Source organism: Drosophila mauritiana, chromosome 3R (assembly GCF_004382145.1).
Source record: "Drosophila mauritiana strain mau12 chromosome 3R, ASM438214v1, whole genome shotgun sequence".
NCBI lineage: Eukaryota > Metazoa > Arthropoda > Insecta > Diptera > Drosophilidae > Drosophila > Drosophila mauritiana.
Window position 1 is genome coordinate 21,820,971 of NC_046670.1, and position 17,839 is coordinate 21,838,809.

At 47.5% G+C, this 17,839-nt stretch overlaps 3 protein-coding genes across 4 annotated transcripts; 2 read left to right on the forward strand and 1 right to left on the reverse strand.

Moving 5' to 3' along the window:
* The first annotated feature begins 375 nt into the window (after positions 1-375).
* On the forward strand, positions 376-4,798 carry LOC117142315 (bifunctional purine biosynthesis protein PURH). Its single transcript, XM_033306221.1, has 6 exons — positions 376-456; positions 2,376-2,445; positions 2,503-3,575; positions 3,639-4,072; positions 4,130-4,256; positions 4,318-4,798. The coding sequence occupies exons 2-6, from the start codon at positions 2,427-2,429 to the stop codon at positions 4,435-4,437; spliced, it is 1,773 nt and encodes a 590-aa protein (XP_033162112.1). The 5' UTR covers positions 376-456; positions 2,376-2,426; the 3' UTR covers positions 4,438-4,798.
* Positions 471-2,146, forward strand: LOC117142316 (tRNA dimethylallyltransferase). Its single transcript, XM_033306222.1, has one exon. The coding sequence runs from the start codon at positions 675-677 to the stop codon at positions 2,097-2,099; it is 1,425 nt and encodes a 474-aa protein (XP_033162113.1). The 5' UTR covers positions 471-674; the 3' UTR covers positions 2,100-2,146.
* On the reverse strand, positions 4,786-17,731 carry LOC117142314 (ATP-binding cassette sub-family G member 8). 2 transcript variants are annotated; one of them, XM_033306219.1, is made up of 8 exons: positions 17,332-17,731; positions 8,303-8,436; positions 7,856-7,987; positions 6,279-7,645; positions 5,753-6,222; positions 5,555-5,675; positions 5,213-5,493; positions 4,786-5,145 (listed from the first exon to the last, which is right to left on the reverse strand). In XM_033306219.1, exons 2-8 carry the CDS (start codon positions 8,431-8,433, stop codon positions 4,915-4,917), a joined length of 2,733 nt encoding a protein of 910 aa, XP_033162110.1. In that variant the 5' UTR covers positions 8,434-8,436; positions 17,332-17,731; the 3' UTR covers positions 4,786-4,914. The 2 variants fall into 2 exon arrangements, with proteins under 2 accessions (XP_033162110.1, XP_033162111.1); XM_033306220.1 differs by lacking the exon at positions 7,856-7,987.
* Positions 17,732-17,839: the final 108 nt, after the last annotated feature.

The following is a 17,839-nucleotide window of genomic DNA, read 5'->3' on the forward strand; positions in this document are numbered from 1 at the left end:
AATTGTGTGCAATCATTGATGCGATGTATCGCGTGGATATCGAAAAAAAAAATATTAAAAAAAATATATATATCTATATAAAAAAATATAAAAAATACAATAACTGCACATTCTTAAGCAAATCAAGCAGTGCCCTTAATTAAACTTTTGAGTTCTGTTTTATCTTAATATATCTAGGTTCAGAATGTGTTCTAAAATATAGTTTTAATTCGATTCTTATTTTTTAATTTATTTATTTTTTATTTTTTAATCTTAAAAATTTTTGGAACTTGGTTTTAATATAAATTTTCTTGCAACCTGAAGTCAGCTTAAAATTCCCGCCCATTTTGAATTTCTTAGGACAACATTGGCTCGCTTATCAACAGAGTAGTTGGCAACGCGGTGCTTTTATATTCCGGCAGAATTTTGTGTGGTCACACTATTTCCCTTTAAATCGCTACAATTATTTTTCGATTTGTAAGTTTAAACAATAGGTTTGTGCATCAAAATAGGCTTATTTATTAGCGAATAATTTACTTTTGTATAAGCCAATTGCAAACAGAATACCAATTACTTGTAAACACAAAAAACAGCTGGTGGCAACAGGTGGTTTGGTCCCCATAGGAATACACGTGCTCAAAACGTGTGGGTTTTATTTACCTTAATTGACTTCAATTGACTCGAAACAAGTGGAAATGATTCGAAAGGTGCCGCTAATTGTGATCCTGGGCTCCACGGGCACCGGAAAGACGAAACTGTCTTTGCAACTGGCAGAACGCTTTGGAGGAGAGATAATCAGCGCTGATTCCATGCAGGTTTACACCCACCTGGACATCGCCACCGCCAAGGCAACCAAGGAGGAGCAGTCCCGGGCACGACATCATCTCCTGGACGTGGCCACGCCGGCGGAACCCTTCACAGTCACTCACTTTCGCAACGCGGCACTGCCCATTGTGGAGCGCCTGCTCGCCAAGGAAACTCCTCCGATTGTGGTGGGCGGCACGAATTACTACATAGAATCCCTGCTTTGGGATATTCTGGTGGACTCGGATGTCAAGCCGGACGAACACAAACCTTCGGGGGAGCATCTTAAGGATGCCGAACTGAATGCTTTGTCCACCCTCGAGCTGCATCAGCACCTTGCCAATATCGACGCAGGTAGTGCCAACCGTTTTCACCCCAACAACCGGCGCAAGATCATCCGGGCTATCGAAGTGTATCAGAGCACCGGGCAGACTTTGACCCAGATGCTGGCGGAACAGCGGGCACAGCCTGGAGGAAACCGCCTGGGTGGACCCCTTCGCTATCCACACATCGTTCTCCTTTGGTTGCGTTGCCAGCAGGATGTTCTAAATGAACGATTGGATTCCCGCGTAGATGGCATGCTGGCCCAAGGGCTGCTCCCTGAACTACGACAGTTTCACAATGCCCACCACGCTACCACTGTGCAGGCCTATACGTCGGGAGTTCTGCAGACGATTGGCTACAAGGAGTTTATTCCCTATCTGATCAAGTACGACCAGCAGCAGGACGAAAAGATAGAGGAGTACCTCAAAACCCATAGTTACAAGCTGCCAGGCCCAGAGAAACTGAAAGAAGAAGGTCTCCCAGATGGCTTGGAACTCCTGCGCAGTTGTTGCGAAGAACTAAAGTTAGTCACTCGACGATACTCAAAGAAGCAGCTGAAGTGGATCAGCAATCGATTCCTGGCCAGCAAAGATCGACAGGTGCCAGATCTCTACGAACTGGACACCAGTGATGTGGCAGCTTGGCAGGAGTCAGTCTACAAGCGGGCAGAGACCATCATAGAACGCTATCGAAACGAAGAGGCTTGCGAGATACAACCAATGGCCAAGCGGGAGCATCCTGGAGCGGATTTGGATGAGGAGACTAGCCATTTTTGTCAAATATGCGAACGGCATTTCGTTGGGGAGTACCAGTGGGGACTGCATATGAAGTCCAACAAACACAAGCGAAGAAAGGAGGGACAGCGCAAGCGGCAAAGGGATCAAGAAACAATGCTCTCAACGGATCTAGCAAAGAAGCAAAAGGGGGAGAAAGAGGAGGCAGAGACTCAGCCACCACCCAGCCGAGTCAATGATACTGATAAGGCAATGTAACACTAGACGCGGCTTGGCAATAAATGAACCTACGTAAATTTGAGTCATTTGTTGTTGTTTTGAATCTCAATCCCACCGTTTTGCTGCTGATGCAAGCGGCTTGAGGAGTATCTGATAACCCTACACCTCGCTAATGGGGACCACAGACCGCAGGGGAGGTCGTTGCCTAGCCAGAAAAGCGAAAACGCGTAAACATGTTTGTGCACCGAACAACCAGCCCAGCCCACACAATCGCCATCGCCCACTGACTGATCTCGTCTTTCATTTGCATTTCAGTTGCCAAGCGGTTCAGACGCATTCAGCAATCAGCGAAACCAGACATCAACCATGAGCTCCAGCAAGATTGGTAAGTCTGACAGGATCCTTTCTCGTGGATTATCTAAAATTGCTATATCTTCCCTAGCTCTCCTCAGTGTGTCGGACAAGACGGGCCTGCTCGACTTGGGCAAGAGTCTGGTGGCACTGGGCTTCGACCTGGTTGCCAGTGGAGGCACTGCAACTAGCTTGCGTGGCGCTGGCCTGAAGGTGAGGGATGTCTCTGAGATTACGGGAGCACCTGAGATGCTCGGTGGACGTGTGAAGACGCTGCACCCGGCTGTGCATGCTGGAATCCTTTCCCGCACCACCGACTCTGATCTGGCTGACATGCGCAAGCAGGGCTTCGATCTTATCCAGCTGGTGGTCTGCAATCTGTACCCCTTCGCCAGCACCGTAGCCAAGCCTGATGTTACGCTGGCCGATGCCGTGGAGAACATCGATATTGGAGGCGTTACACTGCTTCGGGCGGCTGCTAAGAATCACCAGCGGGTCACAGTTGTATGCGAAGCAGTCGATTATGATCGTGTCCTGTCGGAGTTGAAGGCTTCGGGGAATACCACCGTGGAAACGCGTCAGGCTTTGGCCCTCAAGGCATTCACGCACACCGCCACCTACGATGATGCCATCTCAGATTATTTTAGGAAGCAGTATGGATCGGGAGTGTCCCAGTTACCGCTGCGCTACGGCATGAATCCCCACCAAAAGCCGGCTCAGCTCTACACACAGCTGGCCAAGCTTCCACTGACGGTCCTCAATGCCTCGCCGGGATTCATCAACCTGTGCGACGCCCTCAACGGTTGGCAGTTGGTTAGGGAACTGAAAAAGGCTTTGCAGCTGCCGGCGGCCACTAGCTTTAAGCACGTGTCCCCAGCGGGTGCGGCTGTTGGAGTGCCTTTAAATCCGGCACAGGCCAAGCTTTGCATGGTGGATGATTTGTACGAGCAGTTGACACCTCTGGCTACGGCCTATGCTCGTGCCCGTGGAGCCGACCGCATGAGCTCCTTTGGCGACTTTGTGGCCCTCTCTGATGTGTGTGATGCTGTGACGGCCAGGATAATCTCGCGAGAGGTGTCCGATGGTATCATTGCCGCGGGCTACGAGCCCGAAGCTCTGGAGATCCTGAAGAAAAAGAAGAATGGTGGCTACTGTATCCTGCAGGTAGTACTGATACTTTAATGCCTTATGTTCCTGATTATTAAATTTAAATTTCAATACTTTTAGATGGACCCCAACTATGAACCCTCCTCGGTGGAGCGCAAGACTATTTTTGGCCTGACGCTGGAGCAGAAGCGCAACGATGCCGTCATCGACGCCTCGCTCTTTTCCAATGTGGTGAGCAAGCGTGGTCCTCTGCCCGAGGCGGCTGTGCGGGATCTGATTGTGGCCACCATTGCCTTGAAGTACACTCAGAGCAACTCCGTGTGCTATGCCCGTGATGGACAGGTCGTGGGCATCGGTGCCGGCCAGCAGTCGAGGATTCACTGCACCCGCTTGGCGGGTGAGAAGGCGGACAACTGGTGGCTGCGTCAGCATCCCAGCGTTGCCGGCATGAAGTTCAAGGCTGGTGTGAAGCGGGCGGAGATCTCGAATGCAATCGACAATTACGTAAACGGAACCGTGGGCAAGGACATGCCTCTGTCGCAGTTCGAGGGAATGTAAGTTGTACAGATTTATTACATATTTGCAGTCTCTAAACCCACTCTTCTATATAGGTTCGACAAGGCACCAGCCCAACTGACTAGCGAGCAGAAAGTGGAGTGGTTGAAGCAGCTGAGTGGTGTGGCCCTGGGATCCGATGCCTTCTTCCCCTTCCGTGATAATATCGATCGCGCTAGCCTGGTGAGTTAGCTAGATAGTATTTTGGAGCTTCTTTTTTTAAATTGCCTAAATATTCTTCCAGAGCGGCGTCTCCTACATAGCCAGTCCCGCAGGATCCACCAATGATGCTGGTGTCATTGCCGCCTGCGATGAGCACGGTATCATCATGGCGCACACCAATCTGCGATTGTTCCACCATTAGGTCAACACACTTTTGAGTATACGATTGATTCCCAGTTTTAAGATATTTCTTTGATTTCCATAAAGTTCAACTTTAAATCTAAACTTCTCAAGTCGAATACAAAAGAGAATTGTAAAAAATTCTCGGTTCAGTTAATTTTATTTACGTTCTAAACTGAAATCTAAAACTTACGTAGAAAGACATTTTTAAATATGTAGCAAAAGTACATATCTGAAATATTTGTAGTTGTATTTGGAATATTTTTGATAACATTATTAGCGTTTTAAGGATTTTTATAGATATACAAAAACCCTGTTAATCAAACTGCCTTATGACCATTCCAAGCTCAATAAAACCACTTGCCTTTAGTTAGTTAAACGAACGCAGCCTCGACTAAACACTATTTATTTCAAGAATTAGTTTCTATGGAATGTACAGTTCGGTAGCCTATGCCATCTAAACTCCAGATCCTGGCCAGCTCCAAGTCACGGTATCTGCCTAACGGCTCCGCTTCCTTCGACAGGCGCCGCGACAATTGCACAAAAAGACGATGAAGGTGACGCAGAAGACGATCACCGAGCCCAGGACCAAAGCCACCGAGGTGGTCTGGTCATAGGTGGGCGTGGGATCCAGCACGTGCTGCTGGGGCAGCAGCTCGAAGTCGACTAGCACTTGGGTGCCGTTGGGCGGCGGGCAGGGCTGCTGCACAATAATCTCCTGGTGCTGCACCTGAAATTGCGCAATTATATGAGTTTAATATTGTCATGGCCATGATAATCCCTTCTAGCACACCAACCTGCTTATTTCGGCACAACTGCAGTCCTGCGGAGTTGGACAACGTCTCGGCACTGTACTCATCCTGCACCAGGACGGGCAGCAGCCAACGTTCCGGCGAAACGAACTGCAACCAGGACCAGAACTGGGCCAGGTTCTGGGGATGCACCAGGTAGCCACCCACTGACGCCACTGCCAGGCTGATGAGCCCGTTGACAATGCTCGCCGAGACCTTGCAGGGCAGCAGGTGGGCACAGAACAGTGCCAATGTCTGAATGAGCGTCAAGTAGAGCAGCATGTAGCCTGTGAATCAATGGGAGAATTAACCAGGGGATAGTGGGCGGTGGTGTCCAAGATAGCTTACCCATATACAGGTATATGCCCGTATCGCTGCTGTTGGAATAGGTGTAAAGTCCCGCCATGCTGTGGGCAGGAAGCAAGTAGGCGAGCCAGATGCAGAGGCTTGGAAACAGGCCCAGGAGACTCTACAAACAAAACAAATGCAATAAAATGGATTTAGTTGTGGTACATGGACTGCATATCATATCTAATCTTATCATACCTGCACAACGATATAAAGACTGCGCGTATAGAGTCCCAGGCGTATGTCTCGCTCCGCATGGCGGCGGTCCTCCTGCGTGTCGCGAATGGTGAGCATGACCAGTGGCCAGTAGACTAGCACCATGACGCAATGATGGTATCCCAAGCGGTCGTGGTAGCTCAGCTGTGGATCGGAAGCGGGCACATCCCAGAAGATGCAGCCAATGCAAAGGGACAGGACTGCGGCGGCGATCAGCTTGCTGATCCAGGTGAGCAGTGATCCCGGCTGCTTGTAGCCGGCAAATCTTTTGATCAGGGCGCTGATCTGGCCAAAGAAGCCTGCCTTCATGGTGAAGTTCGGCAGCGAGGCGGGCGGCGCGGCTAATGGGGGCTCCGAGTTAATCTGATCCCAGGCGTTGGCCAGAGATTCAATGCGGGCCGAGGACTCCAGCATGGCGGCCGCCGAAAGGTCGTCCAGGGTGACCAAATCCACTAGAGAAGAATAAATGATTACCCATTCAAGCTGCACTCAATCACTAGTTACTTACAGTAATAGTCCGCTGGGTTCTTGAAAGGCGGACATGGATAGCCCAGCTCGCCCATGTGTCGTGGTAGATCCGCCCGACTGCCGGAGAAGACGGTCCTTCCCCCGGAGAGCAGCAGAACGCCGGAACACATAGATAGAATCTCGAAGGTGGGCGGCTGAAGCGTCATGATCACAATGCGACCACCGCTGCACCACTGGCGCAGGTACTCCACCAGGAAGAATGTGTCGAAGATATCCATGTTGCTGGTCACCTGATCCAGAATCAACAGCGACGACTGCGCCAGCAGCTGGCAGGCCACGCTTAAGCGCTGCTTCTCCGAGTGGGTCAAAGTGGACACATTGGAGGCACGCACCGTGTTCAGCCCCAAATCCTCGATGAGCACATCCATGCGCTCCTCCAGATCGCTGCGATCAATGGGACCTCTCAGCGCGGCATGGAAATTGAGAGTGCACTGGACACTCATTCGCGGATCCAGGGAGGAGACCTCGAGAGCCGGTACATAGCTGCAGAGTTCACGCAGCCCACGGCGACTAACCTGCTGTCCGTTGATGAGGATCTCCCCACCCAGACGTTCAGTCAATCCCGCCAAGCACTCGGCCAGCGCACTTCCCTCCCGCTGCGATGTGGCCATGATGGCGAACAGATCCCCCGCCTTGGCCTGCATCGACACACCGCGCAGGCAGGGATTCACATCGAGGCAGTGCACCTGGATGTTCGGGTAGATCAGGCCCATGCCCGACTGCTTCCTGCTGCCCGGGTTGTGACCATTTCCATTGCCATACTGCCTGGAGCTGCCGTACAGTCGGGCCTCGTTGTAGTCGTAGCCCATCCCGCCACCGCCATCCACCTGGCTCAATCCGGCTCCCAGGAGATCCGCCTCGCTGTGCGACCTGTGACCGTAGTGCTTCCCGTACTGCTGCTGATGCTGCTGCATCTGATGGTGGTGCTGACCCACCGCAATGCTGGCCCGGCTGTTGGCCTGCCGCAGGGCAGCCACCGGGACACCGCCTCCTCCAATCTGAGCCCGCGACTCAGGACGCGAGTGCGGCATGCCGCCGATGGCACGGAAGTCGGACTCGCTGCGATACTTCCGGAGATTGGGCGGCACCCGACTGCGGGTTGTCTCGTTGTCGCTGCTATCGTAGCCACTGCTCCCGGCTCCAGCCGGTGCACCCGAGCTATCCCGAAAGGCGCGGTTCACTCGTCCTCGCACTCCGCCCAGGGCACTGGAACCACCATGGCCATGACCCGGTCCCGCACCCGGACCCGGACCAGGACGATGCGAGCGCTGCGATCCAGCATTTGGCGGAAAGACGCGCGGCAGTCCGAACTTCAAGTAAGTGTACATATTTGAGCCCAAGGGTGATCTGAAAGGATTAGGTATGGTCGGGTATATAGTATAATATATACTGATAACGTTTAAATCTTATTCTTAAATGTATAAAGGTATAGCTAATTCTATTAATGTGTTTTTGTACGTAACCAAAATGCTCAAGTGCTGAGATCATAGTCCGGAACTATTAACGCTTGATTATGCTTAATAATTGTTTATTCAAATAATGTATGAGATTACTCACTTGGGTCCGTAGCGCGGATGGTTTAAGATTGATTGAACTGTGGTATCGCGTAGCTGGAAGTTTCCATATGGCAGCGGTGATTTGTCCGACGAGCCCAGAGCCGAATCGGTGAAGTCAGAGTTCAGGTTTTGCCTACGGATGGGATGGGATGGGGGTATTTGTATTGCTCGTTGTGGAGGATGGAAAGCGTCATAGAGAGCTGCACTGGGCGGCTGCAGTTGCGGTCAGCTGGACATGATTGGTGGGCTTGGCCGTGGGCTCTTCAATTAGCCATTTATGGCATTTGAACTTCCGTCCACTGCGGTTAAATCAACCGTCAAAACTTCGATGGGCAGGTGCGGCTTCCAGCCAGTGGTTACCCCAGCTACTCCCCCTTGCTGTTCCTCCAGTGACCACACCCAGGTCTCGAAATGGGGTTCCCCCACCGTTAACCACTCAATCACTCACCTGTAGATGGACCAGGCGTGCAGATCCTCGGATGCCGCCGGTGGCAGTGGGGTATTGGGTCCGTGGGGCACCGAGTAGCGGCGCTCCTCGCGTGACATCTTCTTGCCGCTCGAAAAGTTGCTCAGCTCCATGATCTGCCGGAAAGCACACGGATCGGGTTAGAGAGTTCGGGCCAAAATACTAAGCTAATTCCGACTTAAAGTGGGTCAAGAATGACGCGAGAATGGCTGCGCCATTATTACTCATAATTGGCGGGAATTAACCTAATGACAATGCCCACATATATCCACACGCAGCGCCAGTTGGAGTCGATGTTGGATTCGGATTTGGATTCGGAATCGGAGTGGCATATTCGCAACCATTGTCATGACAAAAGCGGAAATGGTGTCGTATAAGAGGAGAGGCGAACTTAAGACACCCTAACAAAGACCTATTCGAAAATTTGATTTATACTTTATCTACTTTTCAAAATAAATAAGTCATAATAAATAATGCTTGTGCTGTATTTATTAACTTGCTACCACGGGCTTCTTTTGTTATTGTGCAATATCATATTTATTTTTTGGGTGTCTTAAAACGAGCAGGTGCATAAAAGCCAAGACAATGCTAGCTAATCGGGTGTTGTCTTTCAGATTTCCAGCTCCGTATCTTGAGGAAATCCAAAACGCCGGGCGGTAGAACAAAGCGCAACTCATTTGGACACGGCCTCTGGGTTTTTAATTGCCAATGCAAGCCACCCCCCGCCAAAAATAAAGGTAGCAAAAATCCATGCAAATGAACCAATGTTTGCTCGGCAGCATTATGCAATGCTAAGCGAACGAAAGGCAAACAAACTAATGCAACTGCTGTCGCCGGATTGTGTGGACGCCAAATGGATGCAGTGCAGCGAGCCGTGCGGATTTCCGTTTTGCCAGCCGCAGAAATTACGTATGGCAGCTACTCAAGTGTTCTACGAGTGCGGCGAAAGTGAGTGGTAAGATACTTCACATTCACGTCCACATCCAACTCCAAGCTCCAAACCATATTCGTAATGGCAAGCTCCACTAGACAGTCGCCGAAAGTGAAGCTGGGATTGGGATTTGGGTTTGGGGTCTTGGGACTGGGGGGCGGTGCCCAGAAGAAGAAAGCTTGGCTCTCGGATTACGGCAATGCTTTCGCCCATCTCTCTACTAAGAGATAACTTTAAGATTTTAAACATTGTTGCCGCGGAACTCGGCTGGTGTATTAACACTTTTAATTGCGTGTTAAATTCGCTTTAATTAAAATCACCACTTGTGGCATAATCGCATAAACGGATTTTCCTCGCCGTTCAACGCATTTTACTCGATTTGGTTTGTCTGCCAGCGCGTTTTTGTTTATTATTATCATTTCTTTCCCTCATACAATTATGTGCCTCTGTTTTTTCCGCGGCCGTAACCGTTTTTGCCTGGTTTCAGCTTTTGGCCAGCACTTGGCTCACACCGAGTGAAAGTGGAAGTCAGCTTAGGGGGCCTTAATACCCGCGAGAGTGCCTGATATAGTTCAGACATCCCATCCCAACCCGTGGCAAGTTGCCCACACAGATATGCAGTCCCAGATAGTGGTACTTACCATATGCACTAAAAACTATCTGCTAACTAACTAGCCTTCTAAGGTGTTTACTGATTATATATCCTTCAGGATATAATCCAATTCAGGTATGATTTCCTTCTAATTAATCTATGCCTATCATTCGTAACTTTTCTCTGAATTGGGAACTCCTACATTCGTTATTTCTCCCAGTGTACCCACACTGCAAACTGGGCAATGTCTATATGGGCCGTAAAGAAGAAAGAGATGTTCGGCATCTAAAAGCGTCGCTTTGTAATGAATGAATGGTATTGGGGGCAATGATACGGCTGCGACCAAGACGGCGGCATTGATTTATGCGATCACGATGCTCCGGTGACGCGGCAGCCCATATCTAAGTATCTCGCAGTACGCGTATCTATATCTATGTCCATTGTTCGCACAAGTGCGTGAAGCAAAAACATTGCGAGTGGCGGCAAAAAACCGACAGCTGACAGCGAAGAAAGTGAAGAAATGATTAAAGTGACTTTTAGTTTTTAGCTAAAGTCTCGCACTTGCGTTATAAACTATCAAAAACGAGCTCATTATGTTGTGTATATTAGTAATTGAGTGGGTAAAAAATTACCACTGATTGATTCAATTGTTTGTTTAAATGGCACAACACTTTTGAAAGAGTATTACTTGCATAGGTACACCAATAAGCATTTTGTTCAACTTTTTGGAGATCTAGTGCAATACGTTGTAGGTGTTTTATAACTTAAGATTGCTTACCAAGCTGTTAAGCACTTTATCACCATAAACAAAGCTGAAAACTTCTGCATCAGCACGTTCTAGAATTTATTAAAATGCAATGTTGACATGGCCAAAAATTTCGTGTTGTTACGTTTCGATAACTATAATCTTAATGAAAATAAGTGAAACATATACAAATTTGATTGTTTAGTTCCCATGACTTAGTTGCTTGGGTGGCATTCCGCACCTAACTGTCTGCTGGCCAAGCCTTAGCCGCCTTTATCAGATTGCCGTTCTCGAATCTTGGCAAAAAACTGGACGCAGCTGTGGCCAAAATCCAGGCAAGTTCCGCTGCAGTTGCAACTGCAGTCTGGCCGGAATTATATCACAGTCTCGATTAGCTTATGGCCAATTGGGTCGCTCGATCGTTGCATGATCGGTCAGATCGGGCAGAAACTAAAGCCGCAGCTAGCGGATATTTGCCTGTCAACGAGGCCGGCTGCTGCGGCTGCTGGCTGGTGTGAATAAGTCACAGTGCGCTAAGTAATGGGCCAACGGTTATTGGCAATAGCTTAGCACTCTATTGGCCGCTTAGGCCAATTGCCAGCCAGCTGTCGTCTGTTGGTTGTCGCCTGACTTGGCCAAGATGTTGCATATGCAGACGGCAGAGTCCCGTTGCTGTCAGTCTGCATTCCCGTTGGCCACGATGTGGAGAATCTAGCGATACATGCGTCAGTTGACAAGTCGAGAACCGTTCGCTGTTGCAGTTGCTGCAGTTGCACTCACATGACCATTGATGCAAAACTGCAGTTAGACACGAGCTGCGCCGACCACGACAACTGGGACTCCTCCTTCGGCTTTTCGGTCACTGATCGCCGGCTTGTGCGCACATTTTATGATTTAATGGAGCGCGCCCAAGTGGCTTTCAAGTGGTCCGCGGCCATAACAATTTGTTGCTCTCTCTCTTGGTTCAGGCTTTTGTGGCCTGGCACTTGAAAGATTGCGAGTTGTGCGAGTGATTGAGCTGCAAACGAGACCTGACCTGCGGTTCAACCAGCTCCAGCTCCAACTCCAGCATTGTCCATTTCCATTCCCACGCAAAAGCCAATTAAATTGGGTTGCTGGGCTCCTCATTTCACTGGAACCAAAACTGGTTCCCTGGACGTTTAGTCAACAGGTGAAGAGGTGGGTCAGCCTCCCTCCCATATCAAAAGCGGCCACCTGATTGCCGCTGACAGCCTGACGAACTGACTAAGTGACCAAGTGACTAACTGAGGGACTGGGAAAACCACTAGCCAGCTAAGATCTCGCTGTGAAAGTGAAACTCTTGTGGCATAATTTGTAGCTGCTGCGGCACACGGGGCGTATGATAAATGCCTACAAAATATTTTGCGACTGCCTCAAAGTGGGTCACAGTTGCAGTTTTGTAATTTGCGATTATTAAAGGAGGGGAAACTGCATACACAACGAAGCTGGCATGCACTTAAAGTCATAAAGCTTTATTTAACTGGGAAAAAGTCAACAGAATATGAAAAGACAAAAGCATAAATTAGTGGAGCATAAGGTTAAATCAAAGAAATCAGAAAGTTTATGCCTAATTTACCTTTTAAATATTTAATTATTTGATCAAATTATCAAAACCATCATCTTGTAAACAGTTAATTGTCAATATAAAAAAAGAAAATAAGAACCATTTAAAAAAATATGTATACTGAAAACTTGTTTACAACCCAGATTTTCTTGATAACTTTGGAATTCTTCTCATAAAGTTCGTATTGTTCTTAAGATGAACGCAAACAGAAATAAAGATGTGAGCCCCTGATTGTATAGGATGCTTTTCATTAAATAAGTATTTAATGCCCCATGTGAATCATTAAAAATCACGCAAAATTCTAAAAAAACCGCAGAATGCAAAGTCACAGATGTGTTAGCCAAAAACCCGACCGAATCACGTATGCAGATATATTTAGACACATTTGCAGCGCCAAAAAGTTGAAATACTCTACTCAGGACCAACAGATATTTATGCAGTTGAGGGAGGGCGTGGCCGGCAAAAGGGGCGGGCAACGAGAGCCGATTTCCAGAGCTGACTAATGCCATAGCCAGATGCAAATTAATAATAAACAAATTAAATGATCGGCAGCCCGTGGCCAACATTCCTCGCTTCATTCCGACGACAAAGCGGTTTGTTGAACTTGCTCGTCGTCCGGTTCGAAAAAGATGAAATTTTTTGTGATTATGCCTTGGGAGGAAAGGCATCCGAGACGACTTGTTTTGTGCGAGTGTGTGTGTGTGTGTGTGTGTGCGTGTTAATTGAACACTCGGGTTCCAGAGATTTTCGTTGGGGTTTTTGTTAGATTTTTAGCACGTTTTTTTGTGCCCAATCGTTGTCGCTGCTGCCGGCAAAAGCCAGTATGCAAATTGCTGGCCACGTTGTGCGATAGATGCTCATGTTATAGCACTGGCCTCCATGGCGGATGAGCGACAGTCACTCAGTCAGTCAGCCAGTCAGTCAGTCAGTCAAAGAGCAGACGAGCACGCAGCGAGGAAATCTTCGAGATGCCACAGCTCTGCGACTTGTGAAAGTTTCGGCTGCGTAAATTGATTATGAGTGGGTAAACGTCGAAACGACGAAATTCGGGCAGAGATGGGCACCAGGCCCAGCAGGTGAATGGGTGCACAGCGAGAAAAAATGGTCATAAAAAATAATGTTTAGTAGTAAGACGGTTTTGTGAAATGACAACTGTTGATGCGTCAGTTTCTGGTTACTAACATTTTTCCAAGTCGCTGAGCTATTGATTGATTTAATATAGCTCACAAGCTGCTGTCAACAAATGCTGCGAGAACTAGAAGAAAAAATGATTAATTAAACACTGACTAATGGCAAACCAAAGCCGCTGGAGCTGAGCCGTTTTGTGAGCGAACTAATGAATCTGGCCCACAAATCGCTATCAAATTGGGCAATATCCGCGGCAGGGGCATAACCAGAAATGAGTTAACCGACTAGCTGGCAGAAATGCGAGCACAAGAATTCCGCTGACTGTGACCCCAAAAAGTCGAGCTAATGTCATGCCGTCAACGAATATTCGTCATGGCTGCATAGCCCCCACCACCGAAACCACCGGCAATACCACCGTGGTGGTCTCAATTCAGCGTATTTCAGCGGTTCGGATCGGCTTTCAGTTTCCAGCGCTTCAGCGTGGAGCGTTCAGTTTTCAGTTTTGCGGTTAGAAAACTCAGGCAAGGTCAGTTTTATTAATTGCCCAAACGGAATACGAAACTTTGCCACAGTTTCGGGCATCTTTACAGGCAATTAACGCCGAGCTGAAAACCAAAACAAATCCCCAGCCACTCGACTCAAAACCGAGTCGAAACAAAACACTTTCCTGTATTGCGAAAGACTTGTGAAAGTGGCCAACAATTGTGGGTAAAAATTTGCATGCCAAAGCCGATCCCGCCGCTCCCCATTTGCTCCTCCGCCTCCACGGAAACACGTGTGCTGCCACCAGGCTAATTGACATAAATTCCATGGCAAACCGAACGAAAACAGAAAAATGGCAATTTTTCCCTGCGTTGCCATTGCATGCATAAAAATGCGACGGACGGGCGTATTTGGCCAAATTCCCGAACACACCCAGAGACCCAAAGACACACAGCAACTGGGTCTTATGGGCGCCAGCTCCACACTCAACGAAAATGGTCAAAAAGTGCACAATTTTGTGGTAAGAGATTTCTATACATTGCAAGCAAGCTAATTACACGCACAATCACACTTTATTATGATTGAACTTTTCTCATTTTCGTTCTGCGAAGAAATGAGCTTCGAATTGGCAGAATCACATTTAATTTCGCAGCGTTCTTGGGGAAATAAGCTATTTCTCGCAGTGCACATTGTGGGGGCCCAGTACATATGTGACATGGTTTTTAAGACCAATTTATTCGGCTCACGTCCAATCAAATAGGGTCTCATCTGCGACTCCGACTGCCACTATTCTGATTCTATGTCAGCGGCATGTCTGAACCGTGTCTGAGAACTTGGAGTGAAATGAATTGGAGTTCTCTTTTTACGGCCGTAAAAGTCACGAAGTGTGTGTAGCCTGAAATGTACTTTCTTCGCCTAATTATGCAGCTGTTCTGCTTCTGCGGCTTCTTCTTCGTTTACGTCTTCAGCTATGCTGTGTTAATTTAATTACAATAAAAAGTAAATTAACTCACTGTGGCCCAGCAGCGTATCTATCAATGCCCACAATTTTCATGGTCGCAGCTTTTAATGGCCCCGCAGCTGGAGAGATTGCCTATGCAAGTGGGAAATTTCGAATTTGCATTTCCTGCTCGTTGAGTTTTCACTTTGCCAGCGACCAAGGGTCTCCGTCTCATCATCATCATCATCATTCCAATGGCCCGCCGCTGACTTCATCCAGTCGGCTATCATTAAATGCAATGATTCATCCATCCATCCGTCGGAATAACCAGCGACTAAGTTCAATTGAAAAAGAGCATACACATATGGAGGACTCAGGCCGAGAGAACAAGAACAAGTTTTGTCCAACTAGATGCAGCCACACCTATGGAGAACCGATCAGAAAACCAGCCTAGACCCAAGACAAAGACCAGATCCCATATACCCGATGCCAGATACCACCAACACCCCACTCCGGATCCGAACTCACCACAAAGCCATAACTGACAATCAATTCAACTTAAGCTGGCTCTTTGCCGCGCCTTGGTCTTTTTGTCTAGACTCCGCGTTGCTGTCTTAAGTCTTTTGATTTGTTTTCCTTTTTTTTCTCAGTTTCTGTATTTGTTTTCTTCTGGACTGGAATTGAAATTGTCGAAATTGAATTACGATCGCTGCCTGTCGGTCCGCTTCTAAACGCTTTTTTCTCTCTGCCCTGAAATAGCTTGATATCTTTTTTTTCGGCGGGCCCAAACAGCAGCCACAAATCATGGAGCCCCGTTAGCGGTCATAATAATACTGTTAACTAATTTACGCCACAAAAAAACGGCGGCAAAAAGCGACGACAATGGGAAAATCAAGAAAAACAATCCAGCAAGTCAGCTCGAAGAAGCAGCAATCATTTTGGAACTTTTTCAATGAGCTTGGCCATGGCTTTAACAGCATTCTAACGGTCCGGTCAACATGACATGGCTAATTAGGTGCGAGATTCAGTGAAATGGACCCCAAACGGAGGCTGGGAATTTGCATTGCGAAGGGCCAAAGGCATTAGCTTGACAATGATCTGAGAATGGTGCTAAAGGCCCAAATTATTCCAATGGCCAAAATCTCGATTAGCCCGCAGCTCATTTTCGATGAGAAATCAAGTTCCGCGGCACGAAATTTTGAAAGTGATTTTAAGCGCAGATTGGCAGCTGCATCGAAATTGCAAAATGAATGTGAAAGTTGCTTAGCCGCGTGGTTATTCTTTATGAGTCGATATAGGAAGAGTACACGCCGGAATAAAGTATTTGCCTCTACCCAGCAAAAAATGTCTTTCAGACCTGTTATGGCTTTCACATCTTGTTCGAAATTAAATCCATTGCTCGTCGGGTCATCGAAATACGTGACAAACTTCATAATTGAATCATATATTACAATGTAAATTATAGAAATGAGTAGATTAAATTGAATGGTTATATAAAGACAAAGTCTTTTGCATTTTTGCAAAAAAAGAACCCATAACCCATCTAAGACGCATAAAAAGTTATTTATGTGCTTGAAGTATAAACATAAAAACAAATAATGGCTATAGTGCTCGATCGTAAGTTTAAGGCTGTTTTTACGAGGAAATGACCAGACCAAGACGATGCTGGCATCTGCGGGTAGAGCAAACAACCAGCGATCCCCGGAGAGCTAAGAACCCAGCTCCGCAAAGAGGCAATGGCAAAGGCAAAGACAGCCGGCCAAACAAACAAACAAACTGAAACTTGTATCCGTGAGATACACACTGGCACACAGCGAGAAACACTCCATAATGATATGTAATATAAAAATGTTGGAAATATATATACAAAATATAAAATATATTGAAATAGTTTCTAACAGCTTAGTAAAATATTAAATAAATTTTTTAGATTCAATCGCAGGATATATTTTTTCACTCTTTAGCATAAACAGCCATTTGATGAAAAAAAAAGGATAAATATTTAAAATATGATATATTGCTTGTATATTAGATTTATTTCTCGCTATTTTTTCCTGTGCAGCGGAGCAGTGAGCTGCAGAGAAAATAAAAGACAAGACAAACCGAGCCGAGTCGAGTTGAGTTGAGCAGCAGGCACTTGGCTGTTTGAGCGACTCCGGCTTTGGCTGGCACTTGGGTTCTGGTTTTGGCTTCGAGTTGGACTTCCACTTTGGATCGGTTGGGTTCTGCAGGGCGCTGAGCGCAGGGAGAGCGGCAAAGAAGTGCTGGCAGTGGCAGTGGTGGATGGAGTGTGGGCTAAGATACATTTGCTAGACAAAACCCGCTCGCGGGATCTTTGACCTGCGATGGTGACGACCGCGCGAGCAGAACAGAACAGAACAGAACAGAAGAGGGGGGGAGTACGAAAAACAGAAGAACCAGAAGGTATTAGTATTATACCCAAAGGAATGGAACGTGGAGCGTGGTGGATACTCGTCGGTTTCATTTGGTTCGAGGTGGCAAGTGCTGCCATTGGCCTAATACAATTAACAGTAAATACCAGTTGGCCAGTTGGACTCTAATTAGCCGCTCGGCGACACTCATTCATAACTTGGGCAAAACACTTACATTACAATGTCGATCTGGTGGCTACACCGATGTCTGCATATTTTATATAGACCATATAGGCACTGCTCCACACACACACACACTCACGGCACTTGAATATTTGCCACTTTTTTCCTTTTATATTTTTTGTATCTATTGAATATTCCGCGAGTCAAGAAATAACCACATTTGCATGCACTTCCCGGTGGCCATTAAAAAAATATTCGCCTTTGCACAGATATATGTGTGTATATTATAGCCCGTTAAGCCGTGAATATTTCAATTAGGTTTCCAAAAGCGTTTAATGTGTTTTCATATTTTTTGTTATTTTCTGCTGGGAACTGTGTGTTAGGGGGCCGACAGAAAAAAGTCGAATCGACGCGAACCGCGGATCGGTGGAGGCAACTCTCTCGGAGCTCGGCTCGCAGCGAACTGATCTGAACTTGGCCTCGGCCGCCATCTTAGCCCGCTTGCTTCGCCTGGAAGCGAGTCGGCCGGAGAGAGCCGCCTTCCAGCCGGAGCGGAGCGG